At 48.2% G+C, this 24,376-nt stretch overlaps 1 protein-coding gene across 2 annotated transcripts in view; it reads left to right on the top strand.

Annotated features, from left to right (window-relative positions):
- Pop2 (CCR4-NOT transcription complex subunit Pop2) overlaps positions 1–24,376 on the top strand; it is a 37,537-nt gene that overhangs the window by 2,937 nt on the left and 10,224 nt on the right. Inside the window, exons 2-4 of one of the 2 annotated variants that reach the window (XM_077702119.1) lie at positions 2,723–2,993; positions 5,714–5,907; positions 6,467–6,806. In XM_077702119.1, coding sequence (XP_077558245.1) covers positions 2,802–2,993; positions 5,714–5,907; positions 6,467–6,806 — 726 coding nt within the window. In that variant the 5' untranslated portion in view covers positions 2,723–2,801. The remainder of the gene's footprint in view (positions 1–2,722; positions 2,994–5,713; positions 5,908–6,466; positions 6,807–24,376) is intronic. The other variant, XM_077702121.1, reaches the window with a different exon arrangement.

Raw genomic sequence — 24,376 nt, 5'->3', positions numbered from 1 at the left:
CTTTCGCGCAGTTAAATTTTGAATATGCACTACGAAGGCACCAGGGCTTCATTGGTAGCGCATAATAAAGTGGGCAGCGAGAAAGAAGGCTTGCCGTGGAGACACGGCCCAGCACAAACCGAAAGTAGGGTCACTATGGACCAACTTTATTGAATACACATAACAGTGCATGTCACCTGAAAAGGTCATGGCTTCTATACTTGCTTGGATAATTGGGATACGACTTGACAACTAAACTGAATGCCCAGTGTTTGTGACGAAATGTGTGGCTGAGTTTGGCTCTCTTCAGTACAAGCTTCTGCATCTTTAATGCGGTTGGGCGTCTTTATTCAAAAGTCTTAAGGAACAGAGATAGAAAGGTGCCAGCCTCCTTAGCAGAGGTTGCAGGAGTCCCTACAAGCAAAATTGTTGCGCTGTTGCAGCAGCTGCTCGAATACAATGCTACATTCTTGTCTACTGGGTCTTAAGGTTTGTTGCTTTCCACCAGTTCTTGTACTGCCCTAGTTGATTGGCAGGAAAAGGTGCTTTTTCAAATCTCAGCCAGAATTAGCTTGCCTTGCAAGCCAACAGTCGTCTTCAATCCTGGGCTGTCAGTGGTGGTGCCACGGCTTTGGGGCAGTGGCAGGACCCTGCTTGGGAAGTACTGGCGGCAGGGGCCTCATAGGCTTTGTGAAATCCCTCAATTCCCTGAGGCCACATGCGCGCATTTCACCTTCAGTTTCCACGCATGTGAACTTTATGCCTCTATAAACTCTACGGGAACTCTAAGACGGGGTCGGTATATGCGCGCCGTACTCTAGAAGCTCGGCAACAAATTCACGTGTCGTGAAATTGCCGTATTCGCTCGTCGGTGTGCGGTCCGAACTCCCTCACCGTTTCCTACCCTTGCATATTATTTTCTCCCTCCTCTACACTTTCTAAATTCTCATCTGTTTAACCACACCTCCTGCATCATGATCTCTTGACACCTATGCATAGGTCGTGTGTAAAGCTGTCTGCTTCTTCTATGTGTCTTAATAAAACTAGAAAATTTGTTCTTGCCTGCAATGTGCACGTAATTTTACAGTTATCAACGAATCTTGACAATTAAAGCTTGTTGGGACAAATGCCACTCCTTGACTTGAGATGGAGTCGCCTCTTCATTTACAACATAGATGGCCGCGGCCGTCTTGTTCTCATCACTGTTCTGACTGCACTCTTTTTTAACTCGAAATGGTGGCAGGCATTTTGAATGGCTGATGCTCCATTTGCACGAGATTTCCTGCCCTTTCAATGTAATGCACCGTTGGTTCGACTGGCATCGGTCATGATACACGTCAGAACAGTTCAGTGCACTATTGCTAGCAGGATGTGATAGCTGCGCCGATGGCACCTAACTGTGCCGAGAGATAAATCCTGCTACATGGTGCTACATTTCAAGCAATCAGCTTCGTATCGCCGGGCTTCCTATATGTGGCGCGCTCTGGTGGGAGGAGTCCTCTTTACGGCACGGGCATTGAAAAGGAGGGAATCTCGAGATGGAGAGGGCGTAGCAAGGAAAAGGGGCGAAAATTCAAGATTGCTTACTTTGCAACCAGCTGCAAGCCAGTTCATTGAAGTTTCCCGCTTTGAAGAAGGTTATCTTGTCTGGCTCAACATGTCGATCAGGAGGAGCGCTTCAGGAAAGCATTCTCTGATAAAACTTCCTTTGCAAAGTTACTCTGTGAAGAATGTGGTCGCAGTTTTCACTGATTTTTTGTGTTTGTTTTGAAGTGCACCATTGGTCTACCTACCCTATGATCATCATGTGATCATCACAAGCTGGGCGGACGCTTCATGAGTCTTACCGCTCGAAGAAAGCTTGGGAGTTGCCGTTGTTGCAAACCTAGTTCCCTGCAAGATGGAAAGCGAGACTAGAAGTCGGAGAGGACAAGTAGCGTGCACTTTCGTATTGGGAACCCGGAGAGAAACAGGCAATTAAGTTGTGTGCTGGAAGCTTTTACGTAAAATGCACTGAGTACCTTCTGTTGCGGCTGCCACTCAACAGTGTCATTTTGCAGAGCCTGCGCTTCTTGAGCCCACAGCTGAGGGAAGAGGAGTCCTCTTGCGCTCATTTTAGGGTGCTAGCTACCGGGCTGCCGCAAGTGATCCAACCCTGCGGTGCCTTTACTTTGATGGATGAATACACGCTCCTCCAACTTGAGCATGTTGAATCAGATCAGTCTACTTGGACTGAAGAGTATTGGCAGCAGATTTTTGAGCAGAAGGAGGCCGACAACAAAACCTAATTCCCTCTCTTGGCCATGCTAGTAAGGGTGTTACTTTGCATTCCACATAGAAATGCGAATGTGGAATGGGGCCTCATTCAGAACTGCTGGCACTTTAAGAGGGGGCTTGGTTGACGATACAAAATGTAATGGCAACACGAGACACAAAAGTGCTAGCCATTTGTACCATTTTTGGCTGAAAACTGGGCCCCTAGTGGGTTAAGCCCCCGATCTCCAGAAGTGGGTTCCGCAATATTGTCAACTTCTGAGAAGATAACATGACTGGGCTCTCCTGTGGTCAGGGCGTCGCATCAAAAGCGCTCATGCAGTCGACCTATTTGTGAACATGATGTTACTGTAAACTGTAATTTGTGCGGTTAGAGGCATGGTCGGAATCCCAGGTACGTATTGAATCCCAAACGGGAACCAGCTCTGTGCTTGTCCGTGATCGGCGTGCCACTGTCCCCCCCCCCCAGCGCAGACGGCTAGCAGCGGCAGGAGCGTGCCTGCAGCAGGAGGATGTAATGCGGAGGGCTGGGCCCCGCATGTACGAGCATGCCTGCTCCGAGCGCGGCGGCGGGCAGCAGCCCCAACGCCAACAACGCTGGCAGCGCCGCTGGCGGCGGCAGCAACGGGCTGGTGGTGTGCAACGAGGCGTGCGGCATCCGCGACGTCTGGGCCGCCAACCTGGAGGACGAGTTCCGCACCATCATCCGCGTGGTGCAGAAGTACAACTTCGTCGCAATGGTGAGCCTGCCCGGTGGGACGACTAGGACCTCCCTGGCAGAAAAGGGTGGGCGGGCAGTGCATACATGTTCGGGTACATTGAAGTAGGATCGGGATTGCGGTGCTATTAAAGGGCTAGAGGAGACATACTGGGTGTGCTGTAGGGACCATGCGATGCACAAATGGGGCACTCTAATGACTGGCCGCATTGGCAATGCGGATGGGGCCGGTTTCAAAACCTCGCATGGCCCTGTGAGGCACAGCGTAACATCTGGTATGTTGTGTGAATGTCTAGCACGATTTTCTTCCGTGTGGCAGCGATATTTGAACACTTTGTGAAGACAGGAGAGTTCAGTTGTGGAGACAAAAGGGTGCTGTTACATGTGCTCATGTAAACCTTTCAGGTAAGTCTGCAGTTTGTTTTTGCGTAGTCATTATCTTGACTGGCTCTGTGAATGGTTGTCAGACCACAGTTCCAAGAGTGATGGGGGCATAAAGAAGCCAGAAACTAATTTAGCTGAAAATAAAATGGGGTAAGTTTTGCGATGGGTGTGATTCAAACCAGGGTCCTGTGAAATGTGTGTCCCCTGGACTGCCACAGCCTGATTGTTCCATTGGGTGATGGGCACAGCACGTTCCCGCTCATAGCACACATTATGGGGCTGGCAAGTACGAGGGGCCCAGCCTGTCACTCGTAGTAACTGATAGAGGAAGAAAACGGGAAAGGGGGACGATGATAATGAGACGACACATGCGCACCACTGGACACGGGCCACTGTGAGCACCACATCATTACCATGCATGGTATGAAACGCAGCCTTCCATGGGACATTTATTTGCATATTTCATCATTGTGGTGCGTGCGGCGATGAACTCTGGACCGTACTAGCAGCTGTGAAGCGTGCCAGTGCACAGGTTTTTGTCAGTGGCCCTTTAAAGGGACACTGAAGTGAATTTGTCAAGCTCCCGTTTTTGCTTGCACTGCGTAGACTGGCTCAAATTAGCACACTTTTCATCGTTTATCCGGTTGACAAATCGGTAATTATTTTACAAAGCGCGAAAGAAGAAAAACTACCATGCGCGGTTTGCGGCGGCCGCACCAACTAAGGCTGTGACGTTGAGAGGAGGGGCGCCGTGATTGGACGATGCCCAAGGTTAGCAATCACACAAGTTTCGGTTTCGGTTCTGTAAAACATAACCAATGGCTTTGTTGGATGGGCATTCTCAATATCTCAGTAATCATCGTACCGCGCTTCTGCCATGTTGTCGGCTGTAAAATGCACAAGATAAGCCTCCCAGGACGGCTTGTAGTCGTAGCATTCACTAGCCGAGACCTACGCAGTGCATGAACGCCCTCCGCGTACCCGCAGACGCCCAAATGTCATGCGCTTTTCCCCCATATTTGGAGCTTGCCTCCCTCATGCCTGTATCGTAAAAAGCGTGCTCGCACCAGGCCAAGGGTCTGTTCATTCTGGCCTGTGCCCACTGCCTGCAAGCAGTCGGTGCTTATGGCAACAGCACGCCAACGAGAACTCGCTAGCGCGCCAGTGCCAGCCTGCGCGCGTTTTGTGAACTAGTTCGTGTAGCCATGAACGTTGCGGCCCCAAAAAAGGTGAACTCAATATAGAAAACATCGGCGGAAAACAAAAAAGTTAACTTACAAAAAAAAAAAAAGCACGTACCCGCGGGGATTCGAACTCGTGACTCGCAAAACATTTACGGTGAAGTCCTAGCGCCCCAGACTGCTAGGCTACGGAGCGGGACGCGAAAGCCTTGCTAATATCGGGTATATATATTGTACAACCGGTTTACACTTTTATTTAGTTTTGGCATTTCAAGCCGCTTAGGTGACTATTTGTTGTACTGCGATCGTGCAGTAAGCGTCGCCCGAGTTTCCACAGTAGCTCACGTCTAGCAATTGCATTTCGTAGACGGAAAAGCGTTCGCAGATGCGTAGTCGTGCTGCTGACCGCTGTGCTTGTTCGCCCAGCGCAAAAAAGTGCTTCCCGCGCCCTAGTTTTACGCTGTACGGTAAAAATATCAGTTGATTTTATTTGCTTAGTACCTATATTGACTTCGCTGACTCTTCTCCCGCCTTCAAGATGCCTTATATTTTCCTACTGGCGTACCAGTCAGCGAAGCGTCGCATGTGCAGCGCTTGTGTGAAGCGACCTTGACTTGGAGCTAGATACAGTGTACAAACAAACCAAGTAAAGAAAGGCACATTCTTCCATTCACAAACGTGTCCTGGCTTCGTTTCAACTAAGCGAACGAATTGCGACCAAGCAATTTTTTTTTAACCTCCTTGATTGCGACGACCCGCCGGCGGCCGGCGGACGAAACGCTGGGCCGACTGACTCTGTCGGCCGGGGAGCCGTGCAGTAGCGCAGCCGTGGCGCAGCCAATTGCCAGCTCATCCCCTCCTGACGTCACACGAAAACGCCACAGAAAATGGGCGAGCGTAAAGAGAGGAGGACAGCGTTTTCGAATTAGTTTTTCTACTAAATAAAATCGCGTAAACGCGCCTAGAGTGGTCGAAACATGGCCTGGGGACTCCGGACTACAATTTGCGCTAGTAATCCCGCAATGTTTACATATCACTTCAGTGTTCCTTTAAGCCCCCAGAACTGCTGCCTCGCCTGGTTCCTGTTTGCGCTAACAGCAGCCAGCCTCTAGTGGCTGCGGGGGCAAAGGGGGAGCTGTGCTGTTTGACTAGACTTCCCTGTCCTGGCCCCTCGCAGGACACGGAGTTCCCGGGTGTGGTGGCCCGTCCCATCGGAGAGTTCCGCAGCACCGCGGACTACCAGTACCAGCTGCTTCGCTGCAATGTGGACCTGCTGAAGATCATTCAGCTGGGCCTCACCTTCTTGGACGAGGCCGGAAACCCGCCCCCCAACTACTCCACGTGGCAATTCAACTTCAAGTTTAGCCTGACGTAAGCAAGGCAGGAGCGGCCTGGTGACGAGCAAAAGGGTGGAAAATAATGTTTGATTGATTGTGGGTTTAACACGCCGACGCAACGCAGGCGATGAGGCGCGCCGTAGTGGAGGGCTCCGGATTAATTTTGACCACCTGGGGATCTTTAACGTGTGCCGAAATCTCGTACACACGGGCGTTTTTGCTTTTTGCCTCCATCAGAAAAGCGACCGCCGCGGCCGGGAATCGAACCCGCGACCTCGTGCTCAGCAGCGCAACGCCTTAGCCACTGAGCCACCGCGGCGGGTGGAAAATAATGTTCCTGCATTCACCGGCGAGCTGCGCAGTGCAGCGAGATTTGGCCGACGATGGCCAGGGACACGGTCAGCGTTGTGGGTTGTCGCTCGGTCCGAAGACATCATTTGCTTTCCGTTGAGCCCGTGGTGTTTCCCTAGGTTGAGGGTGCAGCCTTGATTTTCAGTGAAGCAAAATTACCCGGCTGTGTTCCGATTGAAAACAAGTGCTGTTGTGCAAGGCCCCCTGTCTGAGCCCGTCGTGCCCTCTCTTTGCCCTCGCAGGGAGGACATGTATGCGCAGGACTCTATCGACCTGCTCACCAACTCTGGCATCCAGTTCAAGAAGCACGAGGAGGAGGGCATCGACCCCTACGAGTTTGCCCAGCTGTTGATGACCTCGGGCGTGGTGCTGTCGGACAGCGTGCGCTGGCTGTCCTTCCACAGCGGCTACGACTTTGGCTACATGCTGAAGCTGCTCACCGACCAGAACCTTCCCTCGGAGGAGTCCGAGTTTTTCGAGCTGCTGCGCATCTACTTCCCGGCCATCTACGATGTCAAGTACCTCATGAAGAGCTGCAAGAACCTCAAGGGCGGCCTGCAGGAGGTGGCCGAGCAGCTCGAGGTGGGTCCCACTTTTCGGCAAAAGAGGCCACTGAAGGGCTGGCTGATGGTGCTAGGGAGATTTATAGGGCTGTAGTCTAGTGGTCTGCTTTGCTCCCTCACTCAATTCGGCCAAAAGCAAAAAAACGGGGAAAGAAAGAGTGAACCGGTAGCAGATATTCAGTGCAAGGAAAACGGCACGCATACGGCGTGAGAAATAAATGGGGCACCTTTGCCGCTGAGCCATCAGCCCAGTGAAAGAACAAGACGCAGCACTTGTGGAGAGTGGGACGTCAAGTTGAGCCGTGAGCTGGCTGCGGTGACGCCGTGCTCACAGTTGCCGGGGGGTCGAAGCGGTGCAGGCTGGCTTTTCTCTGCTTGTAAGCGCTGTAAAATGGAGTGCGACGCGGGTGTGGAGCCTGACAGGTGGCGAAAGAGGGTGGCATAGAAAGAAATGATTGGGCCACTGGTGAAGCAGGCGAACATGGCCACTGAGATGCCTAGAGCACAAAGCACTGTTGGAATGGTGTGCTGTGTTTGTGGGCTTTCCGGGCCGTAGCAAGGCGAGCGCATTGTTTGCGAGGGACAGGAAATAGGTGCTCACAAGGTCTACCACCTTTCAATAATTTTTAGGCAAAGTGTAAGTAGTCGAACAAGAGTACTTGTTTTTTCATTAGGAACACATGTTGGAGTAGTTTGCAATTTTTTGCATTGCATTACTATCTTTTACGCCACAATAAAAATTCCTTTAAATGACGAGGCTCACGCTCAACGAATCAATTGTTGTACACTGCATGGGCGGGGCTTGACTGTTGCACCAGCGGTTTGCAAGTTTGGTGAGCATCTTGAAAGTGCTCATGTCAACCAGACTTCCATGTGGAGAGCTTTAGGCCTCCCTGTCTTGGCCTGCTTAGCACAATTTTTCCCCACATTCGTTAACTTTGTTTTTGCCATGAGTTTCATTCCCGCGAGCGGGACTAAACTCCAGCTAGAGTTGATGCATTAGTTTGTGCATGCAAATTGTTTTTTGCTTTGCTTGCAAAAGTCACTTCGTTTTCTTCACATTCATCCATGTCTTGCGTATGTGTGGAATGCACTCTCAGTTGAGCTATCATCACAGTCCACATTATTGATCGGGGAAAGGAACAGTTGCTTTAGAAATTTTTGCTCACTTTCTGGCCAGCCCGGTGCAAAACTGTTTTGCCAATTTCTGGCACCGCAAAGGATATTTATTTTTTCACTGGTTGCATTGTGCTTGCAAGTCCTTTGCCGATGTTCGAGCAGCGTGTGAAACCGCTTGAAGCTATCTCCTGGTCGCTGTTTTTACTGCATGTTTTGCAGAAGAGTTTTTCTCCTGCCTCCTTTCGTTTTTTTATTGCTGTGAGCAGTACATTTGATGGAGACACACAATTGTGTGCCTCAATGAAGTCATCACCACTTTAGCAAGCGCACCACCATATAACGCACGGGATGAGGAAGCAGCCATGCACCTCGGAGAACAGCGCGCAGGTGAAAACGCTCTGGGATCCCGAAGGCCCGTGCTGCACATTATGCAAACAGAAATGAACTTCAACATACTATATAGTTCACTTTATCCCTGAAGAGATGGCACATCATGTGTACAAAGAGTGCGAGTGCATCACAGTGAGAAAAACTGGAATTTACCCGTGATCACCCAAGTCGGGCAGAACCTGACAACAGACTGCTACGGCCGTGTTGCGTTTTCAGGCAAGGCCCGACAATGGACCAAAAAGGGTTAACTCTTTCGTAGCCATGCAAAATTAACTGATTTTTAGGGGTCTAAAAAACTTTTGGGGGGGGGCTAAACATATTGATTAGGCACATATTGCAGTGACATAAAATGCAGACGATTCAACACTCTTTCCAACAACATCAGTTTTAATCATGTTTTATCACATTCAAAATTATCATTGATAATTTTTCTCCAAATGCCGGGCACAGTGAAAAAAAGGTGTCATGACAAACCACTAGTTTTGGAAAGAATACAGAATATGCATTTTGTAGGTAAGCATCACAAAAACCCCTCCTAGAAAAAAAATTTAGTTGCGTGGAACAATTTGTCAAGTATACTGCTAAACCTCACAATTAAAGGGGTGCTGCGATTTTCTTGTTATAACTGATATTTCGTTATACCCGTAGCGGGCATATACTGGAAGTATTATGCACTGTACTTACCCAAAACAGTGGGAAAAATTGCATCTTGCTGCATGGTGGCACACAACAAAATACGTAACTGCATTCCGGAGATCATGCCCCTACTTTGTACTGCGAAGCAGTATATGTCTATCCCCGGTCTTCATTCCGGGGAAGCTGCTTTACTGGGTGCCGCTGCGAGGCTCCTCCTCGCCACCGCCAACATATCTTTCACAACTATTATTGCCCTCGCCACCACCGATGTCTCTTTTACAAGCTGCACAATTGCGGATAACGGTGGTGGGGCCGTTCGCAGATAATTGTGGAGAATCAACAGAAGCACAATTGGCCGTAAAATAAATGTGTAGCCACCGCCGTTGCCACCTTGAATTTTACCTCGTTGAATAGCTGCGATTGTAACCTAGATGAAGAGCAACTTTCCCGCTTGAAGCGCCAACGTGAGCCCGTAATTTTTCTTCGGTTTGAAGGGCTTTCCGAACGGCATTTTCGCCAGTGTATTTCACGCCTTAGCACGCGCCCATCACCAGTTGCCAGTTTGTGCGTGCACGGACTGGGGGGTGGAAGGATTAGGCCATGCACGCACAGCTGGGTGTCATGCCGGAACCGATGTCATAGCTGTTGTGCTGGTGGGAGATTTAAGGGGGGACGCGGCTTTCAACTTCAGAAAAATGACCGAAACATCGTTTTTTATGAAAGCCACATATTCGGCTTCTATGTTTTCTATTCTGTGCGTCTGCAAAGTTTTTCCGCTGAAAAGCGTCGCGAAGTGGCATAAAAAATAGTTTTGCCGGGTGCGGTGACAAACTATCAGCGCAAAAGGGCGAAAAAAGTGCAATTTTTGGAGTGCTGCATCTCCGCCACGGTGCCACTGGGCGCTGCCATTTTGATATCGTTAGATTGGCCGAGCGTTCATCTTTCCTGTTCCGCTCGTCTCTTTTATCTTCGTTCATTCACAAACTCACGAACGGCAGAAAAGAAACGACGCTCAAACGAAGCTAGAAATAGATGCTGAAGTGCTACTCGCCCTCCGGTCGGGGCATGCTAAAACACCTCTCCTGATTGCGTGTCGCGGCGCAATGCAAGATGGCGGCCGCCTGAACTGCGTAGCGTGGGCGGTTTGAGTTCATTTTCGCTGCTTCGCTCGGCCAAGTTTCTGTTCAGTCTGTGGTATTCAACACGGACGTTATCGCGATGGGAAGGCCCGAGATCACGAGCCAGATTACGGGAAGTTGTGTGGCTCGAAAGGCGGAGGTCATCGAACACTTCGTGGTGCGCGTGACTCTACCGTCGCCAGACCTCGGAGGGTGACGCGGCGTGCGCGCTTGTGGTAGCGGTTCGTGAAGTGAACTTTTAGTCGGATTTGCGATGTTTACACGCTTAGTTATTGCTGTGTTTTGATTGGGGGCTCGCTAGCCTTGGGAAAGAAATGGTCGACGCGTCAAACGCTGCGGCGCGCACGGCATAGTCGACGCGCATTGGAGCATCACATGTCTGTGCAACCGGTTACTATTGAATGCCAGTAGTTGTAATTAATGCCTGCAACGTTAGATTTAATCTTAAAAGCGACCTGACAAGCCATATCAGGGATAATCAAAATACGATATGTCGCGGTAAGCGTGCGCTGCAATGCGCGCGAGCCATATCGCCGTTCTTGTGCAACGTTTCCCGTGCACTGATTCGTCCTGTACTTGACTACGCATGCCCCGTATGGAACCCACACAAGCAGGGTGAAATCAATAGAATTGAGGCCATTAAAAAAAAAGCTATCAGATTTATTTGTAATCGCTATGATCGCAACTTTTCACCTTCCCTTCCCGTCTTCTCTTGAACTCGCCACACTACACATGCGCCGACTAAAGATTCTATGAAATTGTTTTACTGTTTTATTAACTCAGTATATCGCATGTCTGACAATACCTACATCTCATTTGCCTCGCCGTCCATAACTAGAAGTAATCACCACCTTAACATCAAGCCTTACCATTGTCGAACCAATGCATTCAAATTTATTTCCTTTCACTGCCGAACTCTGGAATGGATTGTCCGGTGATACTCGCTCCCTTCCGCTGGAAAAATTTTTACTTGCCCGTGCTGATTTACGTTAACTGTTCTTTGGATTCATTGCTCTGTTGATCTGTTTAATCGCTATTTTTGTTCCGTGAATGCTCACTCCTGCCATAGCCCCAAATTGGGGACTGCAGTATGTATAAATAAATAAATAAATAATCATGCAAACAGGTTTGAGTCGGGAATATAGGGATAAAAATATGTTCTCGGCGTTGAAAATTTACCTTACTGTCGCAGCATTTAACAGTGATTTTTTTAGGGAAATTATTGATACTAATGCATATAATCATGGCTTAAGGCATACTGACTGTGCTGCGGGTAATATTGAATGCCTTGAACGTCAAAAGTAGTGAAAAAAAAGAACTCTTCCATCAAAGTTGGAGTTATGCACAATATTATACCAAGCTTCAAAGTAGCTCATTTGCATCCTTGTGGTATGCGAACTTTTGGCAACGAACACCTGCACGTATGAGTACTAAGTTGCTGCGCCAAGCAAGATGATAAAACATAGAAAGAAGCCAAAAATTTTCAAATTTAAGTAAAAAAAAATACTTCACCTGTTGCCATGGGGACAACACTGCAAAGGGAAGTTGTCCAGTGCGATACAGCCAACCAGCTAACCTACTTTGCATTGAAAGCCCATTGAAAGCCATCTCCTCCTCCGTTTGGCCTGCTAACTGGGCTATGTACTCTTCACAGAGGAGCTGAAAATGATGTTTTGTGGAAAGAGGAAGGCTGTAAAAGGCACTCCAATTTCAAGGCAAGGCCTTCCAGAAGCCCCATGTTCAAAAGGACATGAAAGGCTACAACCGTGCCGACTTGTGATAAGTGAAACGTATGTTGCAACTTCGGAAGCTGTTTTCTCAAAACTTTTTTTTGCCACCTGTGTCGCTTGTTCCAGGGATTTCTTCGTGACCGCTGGGTCTATTTTGATTCCGTTTCTTGCATTACATTTCTTGATGAACATCAGGTCATGACACTCTTGATTTTCCAGATTTGTTTTTTGTGATTTTTTTATTCAAATAGTTGTTCTCAGTCGACATGCCTGTTGCACATTAACCTCTAAAAAATGAAAATAAAAAAAAACATTGTGTTGTAAAAAAATTCTAAAATTGTCACGACCTCGTCCATTCATTTGGGAATGCAAAGCACTCCGAAGAAGTTTTCTATCATGTTTTATATGTCGCTCAAGCTCGGTACAAGCAGAACAGAAAGAAAATTTAATAAATACAAAAAGGTAGCAAAATATTACCTTGAAATTTTTATGGTGTTATCACAGAAGCATTTCCAGTTGCTGTGCCAATTTTCATCAAAATTCACAAAGAAATAAAAAAGTTTGGCTAAAAAACCGCCTCAAACGTTTTCTGGTTCTTCTGCGAGCGAAAGTGCGTCGCGCACGCCTGAGGCACGCTGACGCCGCCGCGGAGTAGTGCGGTAGCTTATTTAGTGACGCTAGGTAGCTCCAACGGCCGCCTTTACCGCTCATTAAAATCTTAACATGCTACTCAAGGCACAAACGCACTTGCTTGTGCAGGAAAGCAGCCACCGCAGGCACGAAATCGTCGACGCGGCCGTGAAAATACCCTGCACGAATCGTGTGCAGAAACTCGCCATGCGGTTCACACAGCTTGCAGCTGGCTTAGGTTGCTGGGTGCACTTGCGCAGAGGCACGATGTGTGTGGTGCCCAAATCACACGTACAATGCGCTTTTGTTTTTCCAGCGAATTTTAAACGTCAGCGTTTTTCGGGAGCTAATCTTGAAAGAACTTCTTTCTTATGCAGGGGTGAGACAACTGCGCATATTGCGCCTTTCTGATACAATTCTATTTTCCTGCGCCAAGCTGCTCCAAAAGCACGAAAGTGGCAAAAATTGCACCAAACTGCTCCAGAAGAGCCTCAACGGCACGGATTTTGATGCTCATGTCAGTTTCGGCGAGGACGAAAGCCTCCCGCATCCCGGTCACCGCTTTTATTGTCGGTCAATCGCAAACACAGAAATGGCACAAATAGAAAGACTGAAACGAAGCAAGCGATAGCTTCTAAAACTCAATTCGCTTTCCGTCCGGGTTCGCTGAAACGGCCTTCTCGATTAGGCATCGCTGCGGCAACAAACATGGCCGCCGCCTGATCTGGCTGCTACCAACGCGCTCAGTGCATATCGCCGATATTTTCCCTGGTTTATTTTACGCTATCAGCTGGGTTCCAGTCTATTCATTCTATCTGTTGTGGCTCTGAACAGTGACATTAACGCAAGGATATGGTTAGAGATTGGTGCCAGATTACAGGAAGTATGGCGGCTCAAAAAAAAGTTCATTGAAATGTGGGGCCTACGACTTCGGCGTGGTTTGTCCTTGAGTGTGAAACGCGGTGCGCGCGTCTATAATCGGGTTCGTGAAGTGAATTTTTTGGCTTGTTGTGCTGTTGTAAAATGCTGAGGTGTTGCTGTGCTTCGAAGCGCGATCGCGAGCCGCGCGAAGGGCGCATGCGCATGGTACTGAGGGGGCGCGCACGCTCCTCTAGAGTGGTGCGGCGGTCGCTATCACTTTCCTTTCCGCTGTCGATTTCGACAGCTGCGCGACGTGCGCGTTAGCGTTCCTCGGTGGGAGTTTTTGGCGCGCACGAACCCCGAACTTGCAGCTAGTAACTGCAGCTCCGCTGTAAATAACGGCCCTTTTGCATCAGAAGTTCATTTGAAGCCAAATTTTTCGCGCTGCCTTAATGAAAGAAGTGGTGTGGAGCTAAAACAGTTGCGTGCAGCGCGCCACACAGCCGCCGTACTCGTTCGCGCGCCGACGAGGCCCAACTCGACCGCGAAAGCGGGCGAGTTGGGCCTCGTCGGCGGGATGCCGTGCCCGCTTTCGCCTTCGCGTCTACCACGAAATTAGGCGATTAGGCGTCGTGAAATCGCCGTCTTCGTTCGCTGCCTGCCTTTTCCTGCCTATGATGCCTGCCTTCTCGGTCGACGCGGCGGCGGTAGCTTGCTGCGAATACGGCATCACATTGTACAGCGCCCGTCTTCGTGTTGGGGCGGCGGCCTATCGGTGGGAGACGATGCGCGCTCGGCGAGCGCCGCGCGGGTAGGGCACGTTCACGACTCCTGCTTTCACGGTTGCGGCGGCAGCGGCGCGGCGCACTGCACGCGATTGTTTTAGCTCGAAACTACTTTACCAAAAAATTAAAAAAAGCAGCCACCGTTAGTAGCATAGTGTTGGTTATTATACAAATAAAAGCCAAAAAGTCGCTACATTTAAGGGGGGATGTGGCTTTCAAAATCGACTTTTTTATTTCTGAGTGGATTTTGATGAAAATTGGCACAGCAACTGGAAATGCTTCTGTGATAACACCATAAAAATTTCAAGATAATATTTTGATAACTTTTTTATTTATTAAATTTTCTTTCTGTTCCGCTTGTACCGAGCTTGAGCGACTTATAAAACACGATAGAAAACTTGTTCGAAGTGCTTTGCATTCCCAAATGAATGGGCGAGGTCGTGACAGTTTTAGAATTTTTTTTTACAAAACAATATTTTTTAGTTTTCATTTTTTTAGAGGTTAATGTGCAACAGGCATGTCAACTGTGAACGACTATTTGAATAAAAAAGTCACAAAAAACAAATCTGGAAAACCAAAAGTGTCACGACCTGAACTGTTCATCAAGGAATGTAATGCAAGAAACGGAATCAAAATAGACCCAGTGGTCACGAAGAAATCCCTGGAACAAGTGAATAGGTGGCAAAAAAAACTGTTTTGAGAAAACGGCTTCCGAAGTTGCAACATACGTTTCACTTATCACAAGTCGGCACGGTTGTAGCCTTTCATGTCCTTTTGAACATGGGGCTTCTGGAAGGCCTTGCCTTGAAATTGGAGTGCCTTTTACAGCCTTCCTCTTTCCACAAAACATCATTTTCAGCTCCTCCGTGAAGAGTACATAGCCCAGTTAGCAGGCCAAACGGAGGAGGAGATGGCTTTCAATGGGCTTTCAATGCAAAGTAGGTTAGCTGGTTGGCTGTATCGCACTGGACAACTTCCCTTTGCAGTGTTGTCCCCATGGCAACAGGTGAAGTATTTTTTTTTACTTAAATTTGAAAATTTTTGGCTTCTTTCTATGTTTTATCATCTTGCTTGGCGCAGCAACTTAGTACTCATACGTGCAGGTGTTCATTGCCAAAAGTTTGCATACCACAAGGATGAAAATGAGCTACTTTGAAGCTTGGTAGAGTATTCTGCATAACTCCCAACTTCAATGCAAGAGCATATTTTTTTACTACTTTTGACATTCAAGGCATCCAATATTTCTCGCAGCACAGCCAGTATGCCCTAAGCAATGGTATCAATAATTTCCCTAAAAAAATCACTGTTAAATGCTGCCACAGTAACTTACATTTTTAACGCAGAGAGCATATTTTTATTCCTATATTACTAACTCAAACCTGTTTGCATGCAAATTACAAGTGCACGGGAAACGTTGCGCAAGAAAGGCGATATGGCTCGCGCGCATTGCAGCGCACGCTTACCGCGACATATCGAACTTTGATTATACCTGATATGGCTGGTCAGGTCGCTTTTAAGATTAAATCTAACGTCGCAGGCATGAATTACAACTACTGGCGTTCAATCGTAACCGGTTGCCCAGTCATGTGATGCTCCAATGCGTGTCGGCTATGCCGTGTGCGCTGCAGCGTTTGGCGCGCCGACCGTTTCTTTCTCAAGGCTAGCGAGCCCACAGTCAAAACACAGCAATAACTAAGCGCAGGGGTGAGACAGCTGCGCATATTGCGCAGATTTGATACAAATTTGTTTTCCTGCGCCAGGCTGCTCCAAAAGCTTGAAATTCGCAAAAATTGCGCCAAACTGCTCCAAAACTGTCTGAGAGCCAAGTATTTTAACGCTCCCGTCAGTTCCAGTGCAGAAAAATGCTTACTGACGGCATAATTTTCCAGCACCCTCAAGGTGATGCTGTTTGTAAAGGTTTAATTGATTGATCATTCCTTAAAAAAACCTGCATAAAATTGTCCCCGAGGTAGTTTTTTTTTTGAAACTCACAATGTCGGGTTGCACATGTTATATTCTGTGCGTTTTTAAAATTTTCCCATAGAAAACCATTGCAAAGTCCTCTAGAAAAAATGCTTAGGCGTACTCAGGTGTCAAACCGCTTGTGCAAGTTGATGAAGAAACAGCAATTTTTGGAGCGCCGTATCTCCGGAACGACATTACTGGGCACCGCCACCTTGGTGTGATGAAGATATGAAAACATGGCCGCCGGGCGGAGCAGTTCTTTGTGGTTCAGGCAGAGCGCTCTTCGCCAATTTCTACCTTGGTTCTAGTTATGGGGGTGGCTGGGTTTACATTTAGTCGTTTGATCTGTTGCAGGAAGGGGCGCGACTCAAAAAGACGGGAGCTGATCAAAAACAACATGGCGCCTGCGAATTCGCCATGTTTCGGCCTTGAGTGTGAGGCCGGTACATGCTTGAAGTGAAATTTTGGACTCATTGCGGTGTTATAAAACACTGAGTTATTGATGCCTTTCCCAGCGGACTTGAGAGCGACGGGAATGGGACCATCGACGCTGCAGAAGTGGCGCCGCAGGCTACGTCGCCGCGAAATGTTCAAGCAGTCTTCGATACCGGGACGGGCTATTATTGCACGCTAGTAATCATGGTTCATTTATCTGAAGTGAAATTTATTGCCAAAAGAAGGGAGGTGGATAAACATACCAACGTTACTCAGATTACGATCGTAGTGAACATGCACCATGGGGATTGAAATGGGAGGGCTGGTGGGGTGTGACGACTGTGACCTCGCTTTGGCCGTGGCTCTACACTTGTGCGTAAAGACGAGTCTGCATGGGATTACAAAAATAACAATTTTTTCATTCACATGGTAATAAAAATGCCTTACGATTGCTTAGTTTTTCAATTCGATATTATCAATGCAACTGCACGCTCTCTATGCATAGAGCCTAAGAATCAAGGGGACACGCGGGTCGAAAAAACTCGATTTTTTCGAAATATACCGATTTTTTGTTTTCCCTTGCATTAGCATCTTTCACTATCCTTCTTTCATGGGTTAAAAAATGAAAACGAAATACGAACGAGAACTTAGTGAAAAATGTCTCTGAATGACTCGCGGTGACCCAAGAAATCGCGCAATCAAGCCAAATTTCGGCCAGGTTTGAGAATTTATTCCGCACGGCAGCGTGGCTAGCCGCCGTTTCGGTCGCTTGAGAGAGGTAGATCAAGCCTTCTCTCGATTGAGCCGCTCGCCAGCTTCATATCTCTGCGTAAAAAAAATAAAAAAATGTTTCTTCCCGCTTGTTTTGCGAGCTCCCACTGGGTATTTAAATCACGTGACGCGAAAGCGGGACCGCCATTGGCTCTTGCCGCTTGTGAGCCGCTATCGCCCGCATCGTTCCGTTCGCTACTTCGCGCTATCTTTTCTATTTCCTTATCGTGTGTTTTAAATCGTGAACGGTGAGGAGAAGCGTGACTTTTGTCGCCGGAAGCAGCGTACTTCATGCCGGTACAAAGGAAAGCGCAAGCGGCGCAGCATTGGGACGACCACGGCCAATGCCGACACGACCGGCACCGTGAGGCCTAACGGCGCCGGGCCTTCAAGCGTTGCAAGCGCGGCTGTACCAGGCGGGGCTGATTTTATCAGCGAAGATATCGGCTTTATAAGCGCATCGGAGAAGAAGTCGGCAGCCTTCCAAGGTGAGGAGACAGCCAGCCACGGGAGCGGTGCAGTTATCTGTGAAGTCGGCGCTCTGACTGACCTTGAGTGGCGCCGTGTGCGCGACCTGCGGGAAGTGCGAACTCGTCATAGTTGAGGTTGCGAACAAGCGGAAGGGCCTCGCATCGGTACTGGAAATGAAGTGCAAAAACGAGAAGTGCCCTGCGGGAGTGATTTCTTCTGTTTACTCGTCGCAGCGCGCTGCCGCCGTCGGTCGCGGAGGCCGCAAACCGGAACTCTGCAGGAGAAGTCCCCGTGATAGTTTCGCCGTCAATGTGAAAGCTGTACTCGCTGCACGCGCGGTTGGCATCGGACACGATCAGCTGTGCAGGTTTTGTGCCATTCTTGGTCTACCAAAACCACAGCATCAAAAGACGTTGCGGCCACATGTTGCGGCCACAAAAGGCGTCTCTGGCAACCTTGCTGAAGCAAGGCAAGTAACTGCGTTGCAAGCTGGTCAGACTGACCTCAGTGTGATTTTTGATGGTACTTGGCAGAAGCAAAGACACGAGCCACAACAGTGTTGGTACTGCCATTTCTCTTGTCACTGGTCTCTGCCTGGATGGATTTTGAGGTGCTGTCAAACTACTTGTACTTGTAGCCGCTACCAAAAGCTTGATGAGCAAGAGGAAGTGTGGCAAGCCTTTCATGCCTCTTGTGTGTGAAAAAAATGTCGACTGCTCATCCCATGCCATGGAGACGGAAGCAGCACTGCGCATCTGGCACAGGACGCTATCGTACAACCTGCAGTTCACTGTAGTGGAGACTGCCACTGCCCTCGCAGGGTTGTGGTTCAACAGGGGCCACACTAGCTTTGAGCAAGTTCTCCAAGAACTGGGAATCTTCCCTTCAGAAGAACTGGTCAGACTAAGCAATGCAAATGGCCAGCGGAGGATCAGGCAGATGTGTGCCAAGCTGACTGCTAAGGCTAGCCCCATTGCCGCATCCTGGTGAAACGGTCCCATACCAAGGACTACCCCAGCAAAAACCGTGAGGGTGCAACTTATGCAGCAGGAGCATTCTAGTTTTAGTACCTCAATGTGGACATTTCAGACTGTATCCCCGCCAAATTTCATGTTGTTCGAGCAAGAATTTCTGAATCTGCCAAAGAAATAAACTTTCAATTGCATTTTTCTCAGCTTGTTGTTTTTGTCCGTTTTCTGAGTTTGTGCACACTTATTTTCCCACTTAAAGTTGTCGTATCAGGATGAAATTTTGCACAGATGTTCATTATAACACGTAGAGTGCACAAATCTTGTTCATTATGCAATTTGTGTCCTTAGATATTTCTGACGGTCATAAAACAAAAATATACAGAACAAAAAAAAGGCACACTACCAGTCATTTTTTTTTCGTGGTGAGGAAAATGATGATGAGGCTTTTTCAGGTAGATTTGTGCACTCTGCAGTTCATAGGGAACCACCTAGGCTATTTTAAAAGTTTCAGAAAAAATTTTTACTATAAAGAAAAGTGTGCACAAAAAAGCCATTTTCCTGAAAGTCATGCTGCGTAACATTTTATCCGGAGCAGCTATTCAAAATCTGATTACATATATGACCAGAGGAGCTCAATCTCTACAAGCTGTGAAAATTTCAGCCTCCTAACTTCATTATTAAAAAAAAAGTTGTTTGGAGGAGCATGTCCCCTTAAAAAATGGCTAGTAAAGAGGTAGTGCAGTTCGTACCTTGTAATACTCTGGTAGAAAAAACTTTATTGAAAGGCTGTTTCAGTGTTATGTTGTTCAAAACCAATTAAAAAGTGCACTTTTCACCCGTGAGTTGCCGAAAATTTGATTTTTTTGCCTCATAAGGTGATATAATAAATGTCGTTCTTCTGCTCCAAATCAAGGTTCTTCTCCAAAAACTGCTCCCAATTCTGATTCAGCTGTCTCACCCCTGCAAGTGTGTAAACATCGCAAATCCGACTAAAAGTTCACTTCACGAACCGCTATCGCAAGCGCGCACACCGCGTCACCCTCCAAGGTCTGGCGACGGTAGAGTCACGCGCACCACGAAGCGTTCGATGACCTCCGCCTTTCGAGCCACACAACTTCCCGTAATCTGGCTCATTATCTCTGGCATTCCCATCACGATAACGTGCGTGTTGAATACCACAGATTGAACAGAAACTCGGCCGAGCGAAGCGGCGAAAATGAACTCAATCCGCTCGCTACGCAGCTCAGGCGGCCGCCATCTTGCGTTGCGCCCGCGACATCCAATCAGGAGGGTCGTTGTTCTGCGCCCCGACCGGAGGACCAATAGCGCTTCAGCATCTATTTCTAGCCTCGTTTGTGCGTCGTTTCTTTTCTGCCATTTGTGCGTTTGTGAATGAACGAAGATACAAGAGACGAGCGGAACCGGAAAGACGATCGCTCGGCCGATCTAACCATATCAAAATGGCTGCGCCCGGTGGCACCGTTGCGGAGATAGAGCGCTCTCCGAAAATTGCCGTTTTTTTCGCCCTTTTGCGCTGATAGTTTATCACCGCGCCTGACAAAAGTATTTTTTTATGCCACTTTGCGACGCTTTTCAGCGTAAAAACTTTGCAGATGCACAGAATAGGAAACATAGAAGCCGAATATGTGGGTTTCAAAAAAACGATGTTTTGGTCATTTTTCCGAAGTTGAAAGCCGCGTCCCCCCTTAAAGGAATTGAAAAAGCAGGTTTCAGTCCCGAGTAAAGGGTTAATATCAAGGTGCCAGCTCCTATTCGATTTATCGATTTATTGCGCTTCTTCTAAATAATTCTGGCCAATTTTATTTTTCATGCAGTTTTTGTATTAGTTACTCTTAAAAGTGGGCTCAGCCGCATTATTTAAGGCCGTCAGTGTGCTCCAAAAGTGCCCCGGAATAGCCCCTAAATTGCTCCAAACCTGCTCCAAAATGGGATTTTTGCTGCTCCAAAGCTGCTCCAAAATAAGACTTCTGCTGCTCCCGTGCCTGCTCCAAAAAGCGACCCTGCTTCCACCCCTGTTAATGCCAAAATCTAGGTGGCTAAACATTAACGCTACTTAAATGACCATAGGGTGAACCTGCGCCCCGGGGACTGAAATGGGTAGGCTGGTTGGGCTATGCGACCGTTAGGTCGAAGCTGCTCAACTGTTGCCGTGACTACAGTCGTTCGTACAACGCAGCCTGGGATTACAAAAATAATAATGTTAGCCACAATTGCGGAGCCCTTAAATTTGATAAGAGTTTTAGCAGTCCGTCTGTTCCGCCGTGTATGTAGTTACCGTGCTCACCGGGACTCGTCTGGGCACTTGGGCATTGTAGCCGTAGGGGGATTAGTTCCGCGGACCTGCCTTCGCCTTGTCCGCGCCTCCTCGCCCTTCCGCGCGCGCAGGCGCAGACCGGTCCGGTCAACCCGGTAACAAAGTAACCAACAGAACAGACGGACTGCTAAAACTCTCCAATGTTAACGGCAGTTTTGTTGTCAGTGTTGCGTGCAGGCGCAACGCAATATCACCAGTTAGGAATAAGGTAGTGCAGTTAGTACTTTGTGATACTCTTAAAAACTCTTTCAGGTAAGGCTGTTTGAGTGTTCTGTGTATTCAAAACTGATTGAAATGTGCACTTGACCCTGCAAATTGCGGAAAAAACGCATTTTTAAGCTCACAGGACGATTTAATTAATGTCCCTAACTGCTCCAAATCAAGATTCTTCTGCTCTAAAATCGAAATTTTGCTGCTCCGAAAACTGCTCCCAAATCTGTTTGGGCTGTCTCACCCCTGCTTATGGCATCAGGAGCTGGAATTACATAATCAAAAAGGAACATGACATGGCTTAGCATGAACCGCATGCGGCGTTTACTGCACGCGAAAACACGCCGCGCAGGTCACAGGCGCGCTGCCACGGAACCACCCGCACGCTGCGCGCAGTGCTGCCGGCGGCGGCTTCGACCGCGAAGTTCGAGCGACCGCTTGTAAGCGCTCTCTAAAATGCCGCACAAGGCATGCACGAAGTTGCTTGTGCGGTAAAGGAGCTTATAATGTGGGCAAAAACAGTACTATAAAACAACCGCGCCGCTAATGAAAGCACCCATGCAATACCTGCAGGGTTGCTAGGCCTAAACATCTCTGCGGAGCCAGCTGACTGTCTCGAGCGCTTCGAAACTGCCGCCATGAGGCGTGCGGCTCCCCATTGGCGCAAGTCATCAGGCTCCTCCCGCTGCTACGCGCGGCGCACGTCATTTTCTGAGCGAGGCAGGAGCTGCCACGCGCGCGAATCGTCGACGCGGGCGTCAAAAAATCGCACGCGCAACGCCGACGCGCCCGAATCGCGTGCAAAAACGCACCATGCGGTTCACGTCGCATGTCGAGCCAGGACAATCAAGAAAAAGCAAAAAGTGCTGGCTGAAGCGCAACTTGAAGCTTCTATCCCGCAAGATGAAATAAACTCTCTGAAGCTGTAAGTGAAGGCAAGCAAACCTCAAGCTGAACGAGCAAACTGAAGTTATTCAAAGTGCATTTTGAGAAGTAGGGCACTTGCAACAAATGTGTTCTTCCCTACGATAGAATGTCTTTTCTCTACGCTTTTCATATCCTTCACTGACCATTTCCACAGAATGACGGCTGTTGTATAGGTCAGGGAATTTTGACTAAAATGGTCATGGAAAACGTGGAAAAGTCAGGGAAATTGAATTAGGCAATTTGCTAGGAAACTTGCATTAAAACTTGCACTAATGGAAACTTGCATTAAAAATCATCATTTGCGCTGCTTGCAAGAGCAGCGATCGAATATTCGCCGCAGTGTTAAGCCTAACATCTGTATGCGGGCCTGTAGGCGGACAGGCCGGCTGCTACCAGCGGGCGTATCCCCATGCACTGCCTCGCGCGTCGCGCGCCGTTCTCTACCTGCGGCAGTGCCTGCATCGCGTCCACGGCCAATTTTTGGGTGGCTGACAGGATCAGTCTGAGGGGCTTTAAAAAAAAAAGCACAAATTGCCACCATCACGGAATCGGCGGTGCTACGGCAGCTCTGCTTTTAGAGATAAGCGACTGCAAACAGTGATGTCCGTCCGGCAGTTGCATCCTCCGTGTGAGCGAAGCAGCTGGCCGAGCGGAAATCCCCCTGCGGTGACATCACGACCTCCGTCGGATTTCTCCGCTGAAACGCTTCGTCGTGTGAATACCGCTTTATGTGGGCAAAATCGGTGCTATAAAACATCATCCGCGTCGCTAGTGAAAGTGTCCATGCAATACCTGCCGGGGTGGTAAGCCTAAACACCTCCAGCGGAGCCAGCCAGCCGTGACCGGGCTGTCTCGAGTGCTTCAAAACAGCCGCCTTGAGGCATGCGCCTCCCCATTGGTGCAAGTCGCCAGGCTCCTCCCGCTGCTGCGCATGACGCGCATCATTTGCTGAGCGAGGCAGAAGCTGCTGCGTGCGTAGAATCGTCGATGCGGGCGTGAAAAAAGCACACGCACAACGCCGACACGCACGAATCGCATGCAAAAATGCTCCATGCGCATTTCCAGCTAGCGCGGAAAGGCACACGAGGATTGATAGCAAGTGCCTGCATCTAATAAAATGAAAAAGTAAAACACGAAGGCTTGCCTCAACAATTAGTAAGCTAGAAAAGAGGCGCGAGAGATGCGTTGTTTTTTTGCTACGCAGGTTTGTTGAAGCCTTTCAATATTTATTATCGTGTCGCATGTTGCCTTTTATCCGCACAAGAAAGGCACTAAATACCTTTCAAAATCTGTTTTGTTGCATTTTTGCTTTTCTATTGCGTGGATACTTGGGGGATTTAATTGCATCAAACTTCTGGCGACTTCTAGGGACTGTTTGAAAATAAGTGTAAAAAAAATCTCATTGCCCCAGAGATGCCAGGTTGAGCTATAAATATCCAAATGTGGCTACTTTTTCTTGTGGTTGGCAGAATTTTTTATTGGCTATTTGGCTATTCTTGGGCTATGGGAGAGCTGACTGTGAAAGTTGTCAACTATAGAGCGTTTTTCGTGACTCCTTGAAAAAGTCTTCGCCTAGAAGGACCATTATTCTTCAGCTGTGCCGTCCATTTGTGATCGCATGTGTGAAAAGCACCTTGAAGCACATTCAATGGCACATCAATCACTGCACGATACTGGTCAACATCTACAGTTGGTGTTTAGTTGCTCCAAGGTGCTCCAAAACTGGCATTTAGGTGCTCCAAAATTAATAGTTTGCTGACGCAAAAATTGCTCCAAGTCACCGTTCATCCGTGGCACCACTGCATCCTGCTTTGCCCACGTTGCCGGAGGGTGCATGGGAGCAGTTTTGAACTGTTCAGCACAGTTGTCACATTGTGCATTCTCAAATCTGCGTTGGTGCTGTCATGAAATTGGCTCAAAATTTTATTTCCTCATAATATGCTTGTTATAACCCAGAATGGGCAAATTTCACATCGTTAAAACGAGGTTTTAAATACACAAGTTTTTATGGGACTTTCCAGGGGAATTACAATTTGCTCGCTATATTCATTATTTTGTTATATCCCATCATATTACGAGGTTTAACTCTTTCGTTACCACGCCTATTCAAATCGATCACCGGTGATCGATGATTTCTATTGCCTATTTCGACATGTTGTAGTCGTTTCTCGTACACCTAATGCAGCCAGTGATTAGTCTAGGCATTGCCGTTTT

This window comes from Haemaphysalis longicornis, unplaced genomic scaffold (genome assembly GCF_048455015.1).
Source record: "Haemaphysalis longicornis isolate Haplotype H1 unplaced genomic scaffold, Haemaphysalis longicornis Haplotype H1 scaffold_3, whole genome shotgun sequence".
NCBI classification, from domain to species: Eukaryota; Metazoa; Arthropoda; class Arachnida; order Ixodida; family Ixodidae; genus Haemaphysalis; species Haemaphysalis longicornis.
Note: the sequence above shows the minus strand (reverse complement) of the source record. Positions and strands in the feature narration are given on the sequence as shown.